This window comes from Falco peregrinus, chromosome 6 (genome assembly GCF_023634155.1).
Source record: "Falco peregrinus isolate bFalPer1 chromosome 6, bFalPer1.pri, whole genome shotgun sequence".
Taxonomy (NCBI): Eukaryota; Metazoa; Chordata; class Aves; order Falconiformes; family Falconidae; genus Falco; species Falco peregrinus.
The window spans coordinates 25,271,268-25,290,624 of NC_073726.1; the positions used below are offsets into that span (position 1 = coordinate 25,271,268).

General features: G+C 44.3%; 1 protein-coding gene across 1 annotated transcript; it reads right to left on the reverse strand.

The window, feature by feature from the left end:
• Nucleotides 1–1,983: 1,983 nt before the first annotated feature.
• On the reverse strand, nucleotides 1,984–11,071 carry ECHDC3 (enoyl-CoA hydratase domain containing 3). The gene is made up of 5 exons (XM_055808352.1): nucleotides 10,890–11,071; nucleotides 10,645–10,766; nucleotides 8,312–8,409; nucleotides 5,083–5,283; nucleotides 1,984–3,527 (listed from the first exon to the last, which is right to left on the reverse strand). The coding sequence occupies exons 1-5, from the start codon at nucleotides 11,018–11,020 to the stop codon at nucleotides 3,198–3,200; spliced, it is 882 nt and encodes a 293-aa protein (XP_055664327.1). The 5' UTR covers nucleotides 11,021–11,071; the 3' UTR covers nucleotides 1,984–3,197.
• Between the last annotated feature and the right edge of the window lie 8,286 nt (nucleotides 11,072–19,357).

Consider the following 19,357-nt stretch of genomic DNA (forward strand, 5'->3'; position numbering starts at 1 on the left):
GCGTGGAAGGCAGATTGATTGAACCCTGAGACCACTTCTCGTAACAGGGGGACAGCAACAAGGCTGACACCACCACCAATGGCCTTTGCTTGGTGGCTCTCATGCTTAGGTCATTCTGAATTAGACCTGCATCAACTGCATTGCATAGCGCTTGCCCTGGGCTTCCTCTAGCTCTATGAAGGTGCTGCTTCATGGCCCAAAGGCCCAAAGACGGAAGTGTTGACTTTTTGCTGTGGCAGTTTTTCAGTTCAAAGTGCCCAAAATAAAGGCAGGCCTGCTGGCAGGGCGGTTTTTAGCATAATGCTAAGGATGCTCAGGAGCGTTAGGCAAGGCCTATGGGTGTGGTATCAGGGCACTGTGAAGGGTTGAGCGAGCCAAAACTCATGTGGACTCATCCCTACTGCCTAGGAGTAATCAGTCCCTGGAGAGAACTGTGCCAGGACTTTCCTAGGTATCTGATTCACTCCAGAGTAGAACTAAGGAATGAACTAACATTCATACAAGACAGGGAACCAAGGACACAGGAGCAAACATGCCTTAAAACAATCCTTGATTCATGATACTTCCATATTTGGAGTTTTAGCAGCTGTAGGTAGGACTCATCTGATCTAACTTAAGACATCTAAGTCTGAGCTAAGTACTTTGGGCTACTTTTACTGTCAACAAATAAAAAAAGGCCCATCCATATAGTGATTCACCTGGTCTTTCTAAGATGCCTGTTTAAGGATAAAGCAGATGAGCCTACACAATTTGGCTAGGTGGAACTGTAGAAAAAATGTCTTTGCTGAGACACCATCCCATGATCAACATCGATTGACACCGAGGCTCATATATATTACTTGGCATCATCATCAATAATACATGCTCAGCAGATTTGCAGATGATGAGAAACCGGGGGAATGGCTGACACACCAAATGGCCTGGCTTCAATCCAGAAGAATAATCTAAGGAGAAAGGCAAGTTTCTGCACCTGGGGAAGAACAACCCCAAGCACCAGTACAGGCCAGGTGCTGCCTGGCAGGGCAGCAGTCCTGCTGAAACCGGCCTTATGGTGGATGCCCAACGGGACATGAGCCAACAGTGCACTCTCATCACAAATAAGACAAAATGCATACATACTGAGCGATACTGACTGGCTGAAACTGGCCAGCAGATACAGGGAATATTTTGTTCTCCTCAGCTCAGCACTCGTGAGGTTCTATTTGGAATACAGTCCGGTTGTGGCACAACCAGTACAAAAAGGATGTGGAGAAACTGCAATTGGTCCACTGGAGGGCTACCAAGCTGGTTAGAGAACATGACCTACAAAGAAAGTGGAGGAAGCTGAACGTGTTCAGTCTGGCACAGAGGAATCTATGCATGGTCTAACTGCAGCCTGTGACTGCTTGAAGAGAGTTACAAAGATAATGGAACTGAAATTTTCTCCATGTCAGATAATGTGACAAGGGGTACTGGCCAAAAAAATGCTGCTTCGAGGCTCAGACTGGACTTTAAGAAAAAATATTTCACCGGAAGGTTTGCAAAGTGCTATAACAGATTACCCAGAAGAACAGCTGAATCCATGTTGTTGGAGGTTGTCAAGACCGTAAATCCATAGCTGAACTGCTGCAGTGTCAGTAAAAGCCCAGCTTTAAGTGCAAGGATGGGCTTTCCAACGAACACATCTAAAATGATGTGATAAACGGAAGACATACAGCCTGAAAATTACACCTGGGTCAAAACACTGCCAGGTGAAAATGTCTGCTGACAGCCACAGGCAGTGGCTTTCACAGTGTGCCCTTTGTGAAACTAAACACTCCCAAGCCATGCTTGGCCTCACCGGAGTCAACAGCAAAGTTCTCCAGAGCTGGGACAAGTGCTTGAACTGATGGAAAACCAGGATGTGCTTGTTGCGACCCAAAGGGAGCTGTTCCCTCCCCTTGGGACTAATGACCAAGTTCACGATCCCCTTGGACTGAATTAAGGTGAAATGACACCAGCCAACCAATTTTATGATTTATTAACACACAATAGAAGGCATGTGGGTAGATACAATAACTCAATGGCAATTACTTAACTGAATAACTTAATTGGATAAGCAAGTTCCATGCCACAAGTTTCTAAGAAGAGAGGAGGAGAGGGAGAGAGAGAGCTAGAAAAAGAGGAGAGAGATAAAAGAAAGAAATATCACCACCTGTGGATCCAGCTGCGTCCTGTTGGTCCTCTTCACTCTGGCTATCTTGGTGGTGGGTGTCCCACCCAAGCGGCTGACGGTACCATTTTTATACAGGCCAAGTCCCAAAATCTCCACCCGGTTCCAAGAAACTTGATGCATATGCATGGTGGGTGTGACGCTAGGTGAGAGTAGGTACGGCCTGGTTCCACACAGGCTCAGTGGATCTTGGGCGGTCACAGAGGGACTATTTTGGGGTTGCATCATATGATTTTGGGGTGAGACCAGACCAGACCCTTCCCAAGGCTGATGACTTAGTACCCTTGCATGTGTGCAGTTAGCTGTTTACAGGCACCAAAACCATGGGATGCAAGGGTGGAAAAAATACCACCTCAGTCCTGCCTCTGCAGGGCTGGAATCCACTGTCTCATTCTTTCTTGTGGTTATAACACCTGCTATGCACCTGAGTCAGCAAAGCTGGCACCTTTTGTACCAAGAAATGTTTAAGGCAAAACGTCCGTCTGCCACAGTGCTGAGAGAGACAAACATACAGTTCATAAGCAGATATAATCATACGGAGCAACAGACTACTGTTCCAGGCTTTTGTCTGTAACATCTAAACAGGATTGGAATCCATTATGATATATGTTCTACCATCACCTCTGGAACGTGTCCAAGCCCTTTAATTCTCTACTACTACTACTACAAAATGGAAATTCTCACCCAGAACTATGGGGACAGGTACTGAACAGTGCGATCTGAGCTCTCTCAAAGTTCCTGCGATTCCCTAAATAACCTGGGACATATTAAACTGATTTTTGCAGCACAGAATTCCTTCTAAAACCATAGATTAAATTCATCGCTGAAAAAAACCATTTTGTTTGATTTTTTCTCAAGATTTATTATATACTTAGAATAAATTTGTTGTGTGTTTGGCATATGTAAGAAGAGAAATCTAACTTTCAGTAAGAACAAAAATATAGTTCCCAAAGGCAGCTGCATGAAGAATCACAAAGCACAGCTAAGGTTAGCTTAGAAACAAAATTCATTTCTTCTTATCCTGAGAGTGTGACCAGATGGGCTTACGTTTCTGAATAAAGGCTTCAATACCTTCCTGCCCATCTCTCAGAGTCAAATTGTCCATCATGACCTGAGTAGTCATTTTGTAAGCAGTATCGAGGTCCTGTGCCATCTGTCTGTAGAAGGTGGCTTTCCCCAGTGCCAGGACAGATTTGCTGCTTTCACATATCTTGCGAGAAATTTTCATGGTCTCCTCTTCCAGCCTGTCTTCAGGTACCACCTTGCTGACAAGCCCATGCATTAATGCTTCTTGGGCAGAAAGAGGTTCACCCGTGAAAAGCATCTCTAGTGCCACCTGAACAAGAAAAAGTATTGTATTAAGTCAATTCATCCACCTTATTGCTTTGGTTTGTCTGGGGAATTTCAGCCTCCTCCTTCAAGTGCAAGTTACTCTTTTGATTAAGTTTTAAATCTTCTGGCCTCTTAAACTGTCAAGGAAGCGTTAAAGAGGGTTCAGCAAAGAGAGGGACTGGGTCGAAAGCTGACCTTTTTTCAAACCTGCCCACTGACTCCAGCTGTCCTAGGCTGACGCCCCTGGGATTCCTTTCAAAAGCTCACAGTCTCTAGTGACTGCAGGAGGAATTAAGAGAGAGATGGATCATCCACGATGTCAAATGACTGAACTTGGTATTTTAAGCTGGGCATATAATAATAAATAAAGACTTTTTACATAAATGTGTAGTTTTTGAAAATACCTGCATTAGTTTTACATTTAGTAGGGTGTTTTTAAGTATGTCCTTCTTATAGCCACAGCTATTTCAGTCCTCTGCTGTTCCCAGCATCTTGTACTTGAGGTTTCATATTAAAAAGTCCCCCAAATAGTCAGTGACTATTCAATGCTATATATCAATAACAGTTTTTTTCCATGACTCCTAATGCAATTGACCAATGCCCTGAATTGTGAAAGCTGACTATCTTCCCTAGTGTCTTTGCTCTGGTAGCTACAAACAATGGTAACATTTCATTTTATAAAAGGTAAAATCAGTAATCATGAGAACTGTAGGGAATGTTCTTGCTACTTTGAAAAGTGGCAGAGAAAAGTATATCCCACACATTTTCAAAAGGTGATCACAACCCCCAGAAATACTAATTCAGAAACAGTTCTAACTGTATACTACAGCAGACTTGGGGAAAAAAAACCCTACAGACAAGCTAGATTTGAACAAGATGGCCTTACAGATGGGAAGTTTAAAGCTGAAGCTCTTATCCAGCAATTGGACTTGTGCAGTTAAGACACTGCATCTCAGCAAGCCCTGCTGGGCTTGAAGAGTCTGTCTGCATGAACCCAACTGGATCAGAACTTAAAATTTCTTTTCTCAGTTATGGAAGCTTTACAGATCATACTATTGTTTATGCAGTGAGGCCTGTAGTCATAATCAATAGAAAATAAAGCAGGAAGAAAGTATAGGAGGGTTTTAGATGCTGTTTAAAGCATCTTGATGTACACCCAGGCGGGTCATGCTGGCTGTGAAATGTCACTGCCTGGCAAGAATTGATACCTTAGTGAGACTGATATCCTGAGCTTGCAGGGGTTTCCTCATTAGGGGAGAACATCATTGGCTAAAGCACAGAGCTGTCTGTTGGAAAGGAAAGGGATTGCTGAGCTGGTGTGCTGCTGGTATGAGTTCCTGCTGGTTGAAACTGCATCAACAGAAAGCTGCTTTCCCTAAACAGAGTTCATCCCTTTATTATTTTTTCCCAGTCCAAAGAATTATGAAGGTGTCTTTTGCAATGAAGTATTTTGCATGTTGTATTGCAGCAACATAAAGTTTAGGCAATGGAACTAAAACTCCTAACATGGGAACCTACTTCTTACAAAATTACAAAGAGCAGCTGGGAAGGAAGCCTACCTTTCTGGGAAGAGATCGGCCCAAGGCTACAGCTGGTGTGGAGCAAAACAGTCCAATGTTTACTCCAGGAGTAGCAAATTGAGATTTCTCACTTGCCACTGCGATGTCACAGCTTGCCACAAGCTGACAGCCTGCTGCTGTAGCCAAACCATTTACTTTGGCAATCACTGGTACTGGAAGTTTCTGGATTAAAGTCATAACCTGCATACACAAAAGAAAGCAGTCAGTCTCTGAAATTTAAGCGGTAGCTGTTCTAAAACTTGCAATTGCTTCATGCACCTCGTGTGCATTTTTCAGCTTTATTAACTGGAGTTTAGTAAAAGAAGCAAACTCTCTGCAAAACCTGTTCTAATGCACAAGACCACTGCCATCCCACGATATGCCCAGTTGTGTTTATGTAGCATGAGTTGGTCCTGCTAACTCCAGTGGAAATGGAAAACACAAGAATGAAAGGCAGAAACGCTTGTTATCCGATCTGCATGGAGCTTGGGGTCTCTGCACTGCAGCCTGTCTTGCTGGTTTCTGCATGATCTCAAGACTGGGTTAATTTCCCCCAAACACAAGCGCTGAATGTTTTTCTAGGCTTATTCTGCATTCCAGGGAGAGACTTACTTGCCAGGAAACAATTTTTCCTGTTTATATTACACACAAGATGGGAAAACACGCTCATTCTCTCTCTCTCTCTCTCTCTCTCCCTGTAACTCTTGAAGGTTGGACATCCAACTTCAGATAGCTGAAATTAAGAAAGATTAATTTGTCCTAACATTTCTAATGCAGGTTGTCCTTCCGTACAATCAGAATAAATGAACTCAATTAATTTTAATGCCTGAAGATACAGAATGCTAGTTAAATGACTGCAGTCATTATGTAGACCAAAAAAAATAATATCTCATGTTAGCACAGTGTAGCAAGGTAACATTTTTTCATTTGCTACTTCAATTTCTCCAGTAGATGATGCCTAGCAAATTTTACATTGCTTAGGTAAAATTACCTACATTCAGTTTTGAATTTGGTCAGTCTTTGTATCCATTCTTCTTTCTATCTTTCTTTAAAAACAAATTTTCAGTGGGTCTTGAGAAGCAGACAACAAAAGAGTAACAATATAGCATGTATGCAGACAAACAATTACAGAGTACTCATGTGGCTATAAAAATTCAAAGTCAGCTGCTTCTCTGAAAAAACCCACCCCTGGTACTTACGGTTCTGTATTTGAAAAACCTCTGGAGAAGTGATATTCTCAGCTGTCTCAATCTTGTATGTGGCAAGTACTTAGTTCTTGGATACTGCATTATAGTATTGCTAACACTGCCATACGCATGGGGCAACAGAGGTGTAGCAGTTGAGATGATCTGCTTAGGACTAACAGTCATAGACAGATGTAGAATACAAGGTTCCTGAAAAGTAGTCCAACACTCTGGACCCCCTAGTCCACAACACTGTAGGCATGTCATTTAGGGTAAGATCTGTCCTACTTAAGTATTGAAATTTAGGAAGATACAATCCCATTTTGGAAGCCCTCAAAAGCACCTTTCTCTCTCTATTGACCTAAAAAAAGCAAAAATCAATTATTCTACCCAACAGCTAAAACTAAAAGTTAGATATTAGTTAGGATCCTAAATAAAGCCTAAATTACTACCTTTATTTATGTTTGCCTGTAAAGTGCCATTGTTATTTAACAGTAAGACAACAGTGAATTGTGATTTATGAGAAACCTAAATCCATTTAGGATACTCAGGTAGAAAGTTTAAAGCACTTATCACTACCACGAACATCAGAAAAAGGATCACTTCAAGTGTCCTTTCATCTCTCATATTTAATTTCTTCCTGAACTCGCTTTGCCAGTTTCACAGAAGCATTTAGGGTGGCAGTGACCTCTTGAGATCATGAGTCCAACCCTCCTACTCAAGCAAGCTTCGGTACAGCAGGTTGTCCAGGACGGTCTCCAACTGGATTTTGAATATCTCCCTATCTCTGAATTTCATGGTCTCAGGAATATTCATCTGAAATTGATACACCATTTATTATTTATCATAATGGTCCCTTACTAAACTTACTATTCAGTAGCGCACCATACTCACAAAGAAAGCTAGGCTTGTTTTTAACTCTAAATGCTGACATTTTTGGCTATTTCTCTTTACTAACCAAAGTTAAGCTTGCTATACTATTAATTAATCCTGAACATAGGTACAGTGCTAGATACACATACAGGACAATGTAAACTCTTATGGTCCTTAAAGTGAGAAGTTTACCAGCTCTTGATTTCATGCCATATGGAATAAGTTTCACATTTTTTTCTGCCTAATCTTTCCTGTTCTGTGACTTGGAAGCTGCATGGTTCAGTTTTCCACTGACAACATACTGGTATTCTGCCCTGCAACTGAAAAATTGATGTTAAGCTACTGGCGGCTAAACTATTGGACCTTGGCTCCTTTCCGATGAAGGGACTAACCTGTCATTCAGCCATATTTGTACTTACTTCTTTGTGATCAACATACCAAGATGAAATCCCCGCAAAGCTGCCAGGAGAATTTCTTCATATTACACTGAAGGCCCTTCAGCTGTAACTTTCACACAGGGTTTTTACAGCATTTACTAAATATGTGCTTGACAATGTGTATAAGATCATTATTACTGGGGGAACTAGAACAAAAGGTTTCAAATTACTTCCTGTGGTCACACTGAGCACGATTAGGGGTCAGATTCTACTGCTGTTACAATCAGATCGGGGTTTGACATTCCCTGCAAAGGCTCCAGGATTCACTTCAACTTCCTGACAAGTTCTTGTCTGGTTGGCTGACTGGGCAACCAGTGAGTCAGACCTTATTTTCACGTTGTTTACTTGATGTTTAAGATGGTCTTGAGTTACCAGCTAGAACATTTGATCACAAGTGATTTGAAAATGGTTATCCCTGGACTTCTAGGAAAGACACTGCCCAAACAGCTGCAAGGAACACTGGCTAAACTAAGGAACGTGCCATGACTGTACCTATCATAGGAGACATGCACATTGGCATTCTAGCCCTTCTACTAGCATGTGGAGAAAACCACGGAAAACATAATTTCACCAGGATCAGGTATTAAAATGACAGAGTGGCAAAAAGCAAGGAATGGGGAGCAACAGCATGTGCTTTAGATGGCAGATGAGCAATGCTGTCCCTCCTTAAACCAGTATCATTGCTTGCTCTCAATACCAGGCAAAAGGGGGTGGCACATAAGAACATCTGCTTACCTCTGCACATATTTCAAATACTTGAGAATGATGCTTCACATCATCTTCACTTGACAGTTCCTTTAAATCATGGCCGGAACAAAACACATGTCCTTCAGCTGCAAAGAATTTCAGGAAGTCAGTCTGAATTAATCGAGAAACCAGGGGTAGCAGCATATCAATGCCCCCCTAAAGGTATGTCAATGAGGTGTCAATGGTCAGAAAGGAGCTTGGGGAGGGAGTTTTACAGAGTTCCAAAATACTGCCTTCTGGGTTTTATAACAGCTTTAAATGGCCATAATGCAACATTTAACCGCAATAACAGCCATAAACATTTTTAAAGGCCTAGTTCTACTTGTATTCCAAGTTACTTCTGCTAAAAATAAGGCACTTCACACCTCTGAGCCCAGTTTCTGTAAGGATACTGTTCTAAACAGCTCCTTGGTACAATGTAAACTGGGCAGCTGGAGCAAGGGTGGAGTGCTCTGGTCTCAGATTAATAAATACAGTTAGTCCCCATTTATTGTACCCAGCATTAATGATTAACTTTTACTAAATAAGCATGAAGATTTTTGTGTCACGGCATTCAAGGCCACATGGAAAGAAAACAAAACAAAACAAAAGTTGTTCTGCTAGAGCAGAACCAAAAGGGTTGTTGGGGTATCTTTTCTTCCACTGCTAAAACTGTCATCTGGTGAACCCCAAAAAGCATGTCCAGTGTTTGGGCAGCAAAAAGCAGGTTTCTGTGGACCGAAGCTTTAGATTTGCTTGCCTCCAGTGGCAGCTAAAATCAAAACACCCTTCACAGGTTCGCTATCTTTACAACAGTTTTCCTTTGTCATGAGGATATCTGCCATATGAATAAACTAATTTGATGCTTTTGAATCCTTCAGAACTTCTCAGGTATTTGTATGGATGTGAGATTTCCAGCTACAACTATGCAGACACAACCTTACCTATGCATTTGTTTCTTACGGATCACATTATTGTGACACAGTCTATCCATAAATAACCACACAATTAACATCAGTCAGCTCATGGGATCAGCAATATGTATCTGGAAACTAATCACTTCTGCATTTGTGCGTCACTGAAGAAGAAAACACTACAAAGTCTGTGTTAAAGACTCAAAGCATTCCCTGAAAAGTCTTTTATTATCTTCAGATTTCTTCATTTGCATTCCATTCAGCAAGGGAATTAAAAATCAACAGGAACGTGCAATTTCTTTCTAAGTAGAAAACCTGAACAAATTCAATTGTGCTTGTGAACTGCCAGACTATACTCCCGAAGAAGAACCTGAAGTGTTTCACAAAATTTGTAACTGCTCTTTGAAACATTGAATAGGTATATTTAAACTCACCCCTGTGAAGTTAGCTTACTTCCTCCCTCCTGTGTCTGTGCACTAACAGTGTTTTCCTCTGCGTACAGGAACAGCAACATCCTAAATTAATAAACCTACTTCTCCAAGATGTTTGAGAGGGTGGCAGGGAAAGATTATCTTAAAATTGCAAAGTTAAAAAAGGTGGCTTAAGAACAGCTCAGGCTCAAGTTTCACTATCTTTAATAACTCTGCAGGTTAATATCTAAATGGAAGAAAACTGTACTAGACTGTGAGAGTATTTTACAACTGTAGGTTACGGGTGACTGCAGTATCAATATTATGGTTTCTCCTGCATTGGAGAGTTTTTTAAAAACATTTTTGACAAACCAGTGGCAAAGATACGAGGCTGATCCTGGCTTACAGCAGAGGAACAGAGCACATAATTTGAATAAACCTTGTGAACCCTGTTTGCTACCATCAATACCTGCCACCAAAGGCAACAAGTGTCATACGAGATCAGCATGTCCCAGCACAAAACCCCCTATTTGGGAATGTTAGTTTTTTAGTTTGATGACCTAGCTTTTATTCTGTTTAAAGTATTATTTACATATAGTTTTAAACCCAAATCTACCAAACGTTTTTACAAAAGGAAAAAGCTCATCAACTCTGAAAACACATTGTGTGTAAACTGACTGAAATACTGACACGTTGGAACGTGTTTCTACAGTGTTTCTTCTTAGACACGTTAACTATCAACAAATATATAATAAAAACCAAGTTAATGTGGTGTTCAAGAATAAGGAATTAAGTATGTGAGGGTGGAAACTGGGACGAGTATAGAAGAACAAGGACTGAAGGGCGAAGGCACCGGCAGGATACGCTGCCTGTTCCTGGGCTGCTGCACGGACAGCAACACGCAAGTACCTTCCGTCCCGTTTTCTGCAATTCTGTGAGCGATTTCGGTTTGAACTCTCAACTATCCCGTTTCTGCCCCCTCCCTCTCTCTCCCGCCGGCCTGAAATGGCGGCAGTACCTGAAATGATGATAACTCGGAGGTCTCTGCCCTTGGCGTCGTGCAGCAGGTCCTCCCTGAGGGACTGCAGCATGGCGAGGGACAGGGCGTTTCTCTTCCGCGGGTTGTTCAAGACAATGTGTCTGCAGAAGCCGTTAAACACAGCAGGGTTACTACAAAGTGTAACGCTGACCAGGGCCGGAGGGCCCGGCCCGCAGCAGTGCCTCCCCCGGCCCGGCCCGGCCCGGCCGCCGCCGCCGCCTCACCGGACGCCCTCCGCCTGCCGCCGGACCGTCAGCTTCTCCGGCGGGGGGGGCAGCCCGGCTCCCGCGGCCGCGGCGCCGCTGAAGGCAGCAGCCATGGGCCTCCGCAGTCGCCACAGCCGGGTGGCGGCCATGGCTGCGGGGAGCGCCTCGCTACCGACCCCGAGGGCGGGCACCTCCTACCGGCCCCGAGGGCGGCCCGCCCGCCCGGCGCGGGGCCGGCCCCTGTCGGCTGCCGGGGCGGCGAGTGCTGCCGGGCCCGGAACGGAGCGGCGAGCGCTGCCCGCGTTTCCCCGCCGTGGGGGCTGTAGCACTAATGAGGCCGCCCGGGACCTCCTGCTCTGGAAGGGTGGGAAGGGGGCGGTCAGTCATGAGGGTGCTAGGAAGTGTCGGCGGCCTGCTAGGGAACGGTGACTTGTGCTGTAACGTCTCCAGATTCCACGGGGCGCTCGCGTCGGTGACCACGGGGTGGAGGTGAGGGCTGCGCTGAGAAAACTTGTTGGTGTCACTAAGCTGGGATTTAACCTCAGCAGAGAGGACAGCTGTGTCATGCAGAGAGAACAAGATCACTCGGGGGCTGATGGTAACTCTCTGGGATGAAATTCCGTACTATAGGCTTTGGGGTCTGCCGTGGTGTAACCCCGCCGGTAACCAAGCACCCCGCAGCTACTCGCCCGCTCCCCCTCACCCGGCGATGGGAAGGGCAGCCAGGAGTGTAAACACGAGGACTGAGAGAAGAACAATGTAATAATTGACCGTTCCCTCAGCTCACAAAGCAGGTAGCCCAAGACCTGCTGCTGCTGCAGCAGGTCCCTGGTGGCCAAGGGCCAGTGAGGGCTAGGAACGGAACTCCTGCCTGGTGCCTTCCCTGCAGGAGCAGAGGCCAGACTTTCCCATCTGCGGGCAAGTGCCTCCGCTGGAGCTGGGGTAGCCACGTGAGTGACACAACAAAACTTGGGCTATCTGCTTTCTGAGTTGACAAAACAGATCCCTCACTTTTGTGTGCCCCCGGAGCCCAAATGCACATTGGAAACATCCAGACACTGCTCCTGAAAAGAAGGTGTCAGGAAGGAATTCTCTTGCTGGTTCTCACCCTGTCCTGGAAGCCATGGAAGTCACACAAGAAAACTTGGGCTACCTGCTTGCTGAGCCAAGAAAACGGTCCCCTCACTTTCTCACTCTACTGGAAACCCAAATGCACTTTGGAAATGTCCAGTCACTGCTCCCCCAGAGAAAATGCCAAGAAGGAATTTTCTTGCTGGCAGTCACCTTGCCGTGGTAGCCATGGAAGTAACTCAACAAAACTTGGGCTATCTGCTTTCAGAGCCAATGAAATAGTCCCCTAAATTTTGAATTCTACTCAAACCCAAACACACGTTGGAAATGTTCAACCAGTGCTTCCCTGGAGAAGGTGCCTAGAAGGAATTCTGTTGCTGCTTCTAGCCTTGCCTTTGTACCCATGGTAGTGACTCAACAAAAATTGAGCTATCTACTTTCTCAACCAAGAAAACCAGCACCCCATATTTTTGCACTCTCCCAGAGCCCAAATGCACATTGGAAATGTCCAGCCATTGCTCCCCCAGAATAGGTGCCAGGAGGGAATTTTCCTTCCTGACACCTTCTCTTTAGGAGGTACTCTTCAGAATATTCTTCAGAAGAGGATTTGGCAGTTCCTGCACTGGAGGAGGGTACGGGGAGGTCCTGTGCCCTCCAAGAGCAGCAGTGACAATGAGGGAGGTGAGCTCCAGCCACAGGGCCAGGAGGAGCTGCAGCATGTGGCTGCCATTGGCAACTTGGCCCCAGGGCAGCCGTGGGTGAAGGAGCTCAACACCAACCGCTGCGACAAGGATGACAGGTAATGGAGCACCAGCAGATGGGTTTTTTTTGGGAAACCTCTGGGCTGTGTTCCTCCCCTGGGGCTTTGTGCTTGTGGCTGTTCTCAAGGGAGGTAAATCTGGCAAGGGCAGATAATAACAGGCTGTTACCTTGCTATCAGCTGTGCTTACAACTGGTTGTGCTTTCTGTCTTTGCAGGCACAGTCCCACAGCACAGCCTGTGGACCCCAGGGAGCAGAAAAACAAGGGAGAAGCTGCTCCAGGCTGTGCAAAAGGGGTGCCAGCATCCAGTGCTGTCTATGGGGCAGGAGCTGCTGGGGTTACATGGTGTACACCTGCTCTGGGGAGAGCAGGTAAGACTCTCCAGTGCAGAGGAGGTAATGGGGAAAAGACCTGTCACCTGCCCTTCTGATGGGATGCCCTGGAGAGAGGATGTTTGGAAATGATGATGTCGTGTTGCTCATGATGCAGGAAAAAATCACACTGCCAGGCATTGTCCCTGGGAAGCAGAATTCTTAGGACACTGATTCTCTTTTGGCTAGTTTCTGATCAGTTTGAGGGATCTCCCTGGCATGTGGAAAAGGTGTGTGCGCTAGAGGAAGTGAATTTCCAAGCAGGAAAATTGATGCATTTTGAATCCATGTTTTGATACGTTGCTTGAATTTCATGGGTTTGGGGTGTGTTTTTGTGCTAACATTGTCTCTGGAAGCATCATGGTTCGGAAAGCACTCCAGGCACCAAGGAGTTGTATTAGCTCACTCTGGTTCCAAAAATATGTGGTTTTAATGCAGATGAGCCTGCAGTATAATCGGAGCCTGCCATCCGCAAGTCCCCCGCAGCTGAAGAAGCCATCAAGGAGAGCAAAAGCTCTGGGGGGGAGGTAAGTAAACCCAAAGATTTTTAACTGAGAGTCTTCGTTATAGGATTAACTTGCATGTGAATGCCAAATAAGACTTTTCCATGAATAACGTCTAATGCAGAGATGTTGAAAATTCTTTTATCAAAATCTGATGTCAAGTTGGTGACAGTCCTCTTCTGCTTTTATGTTATGCTGTCACTATCTCCTGTTTTGAGTGGATTCTAAGTTTTGTCAATTTTTATTCTTCAGCTTCAAACAGGCAGAAAACGGCACAGCCCAAATGCCAACAGCAGGATCTGAGTCATCCTTTTCCCACCTGAGTTCTGGAAGTCATTGGACACTAGAAAGTGTTGATGTGGAGATGTGTCAGGGAGCATATGAGCAATGGCTTCAAGTGCAAGAAAAGGTCAAAGAGGACATCACTGAGACGTGAGAAACAAAAAGCACTTTGTCTAAGCAACTGAGCAAAGGCAAAATGAAAGCTGACAAGCTGGAAAACAAAGTGGACCAACTGAAAAAAACCCTCTGAGCAAAGACATTAGCTTTAGACATCTCAGAAAGAAATTTACGTTGGGCCCAGAGGCTGGCAGAGGAGTGGCATACTCTCTACCTTGAGGAAACTGAGGAGCAAGAAGATGCCATCAAGAAGGCAGAAGGGCTGCAGGAACAACGGGTCCAGCTCCAGCTCTGTCACCATCTGGGAGACATGCAGAAGACGACTGCCTGAGAATGAATGGTAAGTGATGCCTTTACAAGTAAGGTGACAAAGAAAAAAAAGATGTGAGGTGAGCACTGATCAGGAATGATGTAAATAAGTGCACTTCTCAAGGCTATCTGGCACTCCTAAAAATCCACAGGTATAAGGTACATGTGTGGGAGCCCATCAGTCAAGTTGGTTCTGCTTGGTTCTGGTTTTGTTGGAATTATGGAAAGTTCTGGCAAGCCTTGAGAGGAGCTTATAGACACGTGTACATACAAATGCTTAGGCGTGCCCTGGTTTTTGTTTGCGTAGCACAAGAATAGCGTAAAGGATATGCATGGAGTTGGCTTTAGAAAGCCTTGCCTCTGATCACTGAAGAAAGGGCTGCAGTCCAGCTATGGCTCTTGCATTGGCATCTGATGGGATTTGGGCAAACGAGCAAAACGCCACAAAGGCACAGCCTCAGCATCTTCTGAGAGTAATGTGCTGGGAAACAGAAATCTTAATTAAGAGATGATGTCTCTTTAGTTGTCTTCACTTGCCATTGATGGTTAGAGATGAGCAGCTGTGCAGATGCCATCTTCTTCCAGAGGATGAGATTTCTTTGCACTTAGAGAACTGATCTCGCTATATTAACAAGTAATTGAGAATACAGACTTTGGCTTCTTACTTTTTCCTTCATACTCCTGTGACATTGTTTCCCTAGAGAACAGTGAGAGCACTGCAAGGATTCTTTGCTGATGCTTTTGCAAAGCAGTGGATGGCAGAAACTTCACTGAAAGCTTCTACACACCAACGTGATTACCTGAAGAAAGAAAACTCCCACTTGCAAGAGGACTTGAACAAGGCTAAGGCCAAGGTAAAACAAAGTCTGTGAATGTGTTAAAATATATGAAGCTGTTCTTTTCCTTCAGTGACCAGAAGAGAAGAAAATATTATGGGAACAGAGACAGGAGAGATTTCTTTGAGGATGTTATGAGCTTCAACATCACTAACAACTGTTTTCCAGACTAGAGGGGTCTTTTAGCTCCTTTCTCCTCCCTGCCTATCCCTCTGTCACCTAGAAAAACTCACCCAGCTCTTCACAGAGCTCGTTTCGAGGCTGAGGGGGAAAGCAGTGGCTTGGCAGCAACATCCGGGTGGAAGCAACTTTTGAGAATCGCTTCTGTTCCAACACCGTCCAAAAGTTGTGGCCATGATGTGACATCGCAAGCTGCATGCTCCCACATGTCACTGGGTTGGAATGCTTTCTTTGCTAAGTTTTTCTCCTCTCGGTCTCTGCAGAAAGATGGTGTCTAGTCTAGTTTACAGCGGTGTTTTGGGGGAAGGAAAGTACCTTTCTGTTTGCTTTCACCTCATAAGCCAGGCTTCACCCTCCCTCTGAGTAAGGCCTCGAGGCTCTTGTCTCTTCCCCCACACTGTCTGCCCCAGGCAGGCATTAGCATAAGGCTGAGCCTGTGGGAAGGGATGGGGCAGAACAGGAGTGCCATGGAAGCAAAGTGAAATGTAATGAATGCAATGGCATGCAAAAGAGTGTCTTCCCAGGTGTGGACACTGTATGATGCTGTAGGAGTCAAGTGCCTTTGCTGTAGTGCCTCTTTGGAAAGGAGGGAAGGGTGGAAGCTGGAGTTGTCTTCTCAGCAAGGGCTTGAAAGGCATACTTTTCTTCAAAAAACCAGGTGGCTTTTCCCTGGCTTGAAATACAAACTTGGTGGCTTACAGCTCTGACCCTGATCTGTACATTTGAGTTGCACAGGGATATTTGATCCCCTTGTTGAATGCAGATTGCTTTTTCCCAGCATACAGATGCATGAACTCTCCGCGCAGCTGGAATTGGAGTCCCAAAAATCTCTGCAGCTTGAGGCTACAAATCAGCAGCTGTGAGGGCTGGGGCCTCTTCTGTCACATCACTTGGTGACTCCTGGGGTGGATCATAGCACAACAGTGCTTTATGGGAAACAGTGTGAGCAGCCAGTGCAAGAAGAAATGAGAGAGAAGCAATATTCCAGTCTGCCCTTGCAGGTCAGTTGATGTACTGATTTTTATCTGTAGTTGGCACAGCATTGCGTTCATTTGTGTCAGTGGTTGTGGCTTTTAGGTGTTTTGTCTTGGGCATCTAGTTCTCTTTGTTAGTGCTGTGGGTTTGGCTTTTCTGCAGGGAAGCTGGGGAGATGCAAAAGGCTGTATCAAAGGGCTTCTGCATACATCGTGGAGCCTGTGTGCATGAAAAATGTGAGCCTTTTCCTCACCCGTGCTTATAGAACATTGTAGGCTGTTTAATACCAGCTTTCACATAAAAACAGCAGAAAGAGCATTTTTTTGAGAGGAGTGGGCATGGTCTTTTTCTTCCTGTTTCTTCAAGTTGCATCACCTGCTTTAGGCACAGGCAGCCACTCCAGAGATCAGCATCACTGATAACCTCTTGCAGAAAACAGCTGGAACAGAGAATTAAAGCTCTGGAATTGGACCTGAAGAGAGCACGGAGCATGTAGGAGGACAGTGCACCGCCACCGGCATGTGTGCAGGCAGATGGAAAAAGCTGCAAAAAGTGTTGCTTGGTGGACCTGGAAATTAGAAGATGTCTCACAAAGACGTTAGAAAAGTAAGTCCAAACATTTTCTTTTTTTCCCCACACAAGACCATATGACCCTTTTCATCGTGGTTTTTCCATCCCACATCCCTTTCTTGGATCTGATCAACATGATCTATGCACCTTCAGGTCAGCATGCTTCTCAAAAGAGTATGCCTCGGGCTCTCCCATTAGGGAGGCTGCTTTTCATTTCTTTTTATTGACCCTGCAGTAACAAAATGAACCACGACTGTCTGCAGGACATTTTAGTTAGTTTCCTTTTAGCAGGTTTCTGCAGCCATCTCCTCTTCATGCACATATGGAGGAAAACAGAGGAGCTTCAATTTTGCTGCTGTTATCCTCCAACTTAGGATAGACACACTTGAAAATGCCTGATTTCTGAGCTGAATGAACTACCCTGACATGTTCTCAGCTATGGTGGAGGGCCTTAGACACACATACAAACGTATGGCCTCTGCTTCCACAGGGAAGGCACCAGGATGGAGTTCTGCTGCTGGCTTTCACCAACCCCTGGGTGCCATGGACCTGACACAACAGGGCTTGGGAATGCCAGAAGCAAGCAACCTGGTTTTATCAAACTGAAACAATGCATCTCCCATAGTTCTAAGCACTACAAGAAGGCTCTGTTTTTCATCTTCAGAAAGCATTACATCCTCAATATATAATGAAAACATGTGAAACTTGGAGGATTCCCATGCTTTAACAAACATAAGAAGGTATGAAAACAAAAAGCAGATGGACTTTTTCATTATGGGACTAGACTTAAAAAAGGAAAAAGGACATCTGAGATATGTCTGGAGAAAAAGATCAAAAGTGAAGTTTTTAGACTCTAGAAATCCTAGTTTTATGAATTAATATTTCATAACCTGAAAGTTCATCCATTATTAAGAATCTTAGTGGGGAAATAAGTTAAAAAATCTAATATGTAAACGTTATTCCACCTTGCTATATAAAAGGGAGATTAGCTTGCTTTCTTGAAACATGTGAATAAGACTTATCACAATCTGGAAATTTCTGTCCTACAATCTGACAGTTTGTCCCTGTTAGTAGCTCTTAAGGTTCACTCTTAAATTTATTTTTCCTGCAGAAAAAATTGGGAAATTAAATGTGTATTCAAACCATTTAAAGATTGCTAAATAAAGAAGGGGAAAAAAAAAAAAAAGGGTGTGAAAATAAATGTGAAACCAGGTCTCTAGTGCTGAGTCCTTTAAAATTGTTCAGTCCACACACATTTAAGGAGGAAGATCAGAGGGTGGCTCAACATGTGAATCATGTTGAGTGCACCTGTCTTTGACAAACAGGGTTCATCCATCTGCAGATATCCGTATCCATATGAAGATATATGTGACTGAAGATTACTTTATATATGGCACTTGCATCTGAGTTTAGGACTTTTCTGGAAGCACACAGAAGGTTGGGAGATTTGGGCTTTGGATCCATTCTGCTGTGATATAAGGAAACAGGAGAGACAGAATTTGCCGTAAGAACTCCGGCACTCCGGTGGATAAAGAAATACTCAATTTCAGGTGCTGAAGCAGTTCCACTGACTTTGGCCAAATGTTACTATGGAGCAAAGCTTTCATCCGTTGTAGAAAACCCAGAGGAAGTTTTCAACTTTGGAGTTCTGTGTTATGTCACTTCAAGTTAACACAACTTACAGTCATTAATCCTCACCTTTTCTTTCCAAGGAAGACATTCTGGGTGAAATTGTGCATTTTTCACAACATGTGTTTGCTGCTAGGCAGTATGACACAGACTTCAGAATATGGTGCTTTATTTGCTAAGCTTAATGTAGGATAATCTGCTAACAACCCTTATGCTTTTCTGTTTATTCTCTGGATCATGACATTGTGTAGTCTCTTCTAGGGGTAATTGTTATACCATTACTCCTTGATAAATTAGAGTAATGCAGCTGATGTTTATCAGCAAGATTTCTGATGCGGATTTCCAACAGTTTGACTGAGATCAGAGACTTGTCTAGTGGAATTATTTACCACTTAAATGCATTTTAAAGAAAAGCCGGACTACTGACTTTCTTGCTGTCATTTTTCACAAAACTGTCCCCTGAGATTCCAGCTATGAAGATCAAACACTTTCTTGTAGGTTAAATATGACACATAACTTTCCTGCGAAGCCTGGTAGGCTCCAGATGCAAAGTGAGCTCAGTGCATGCCTGCTAATGGAAACTGCCTCCTTTACTGACGGATTTGGGTGCTTTTAACAACTGCTTGCACAGCCCATGCTCTGCTGCAAATTATATTGTGGATCTGCATTTGGGAGATAAATAGAAACAAAGCATAAATGACTCAAGAGGAAGTTTCTCCCCCTGCCCCCCTTCTCTCCCATCAATCCTCTTGAGTCTTTCCCATGACAGCTGGTTCCTCCATGATTTCTTACGCAAGTCCTGCGTGTCTTACCCAGGATCAAGTCTGATAAGGTATCACTTGCCAGCACTGTTAGCTGTGTCTGCAGGAGCAAATGGGATCT

What these genes read in the sequence shown, in the direction of transcription:
- ECHDC3 (XM_055808352.1), bottom strand. Translation starts at nt 11,020, where the DNA reads ATGGCCGCCACCCGGCTGTGGCGACTGCGGAGGCCCATGGCTGCTGCC. An exon ending in CCGAGTTATCATCATTTCAG is followed by an intron (nt 8,410 to 10,644) that starts GTACTGCCGCCA and finishes AATTCTTTGCAG; the next exon opens with CTGAAGGACATGTGTTTTGT. An exon ending in GCCGATCTCTTCCCAGAAAG is followed by an intron (nt 3,528 to 5,082) that starts GTAGGCTTCCTT and finishes TTTCTTGTTCAG; the next exon opens with GTGGCACTAGAGATGCTTTT.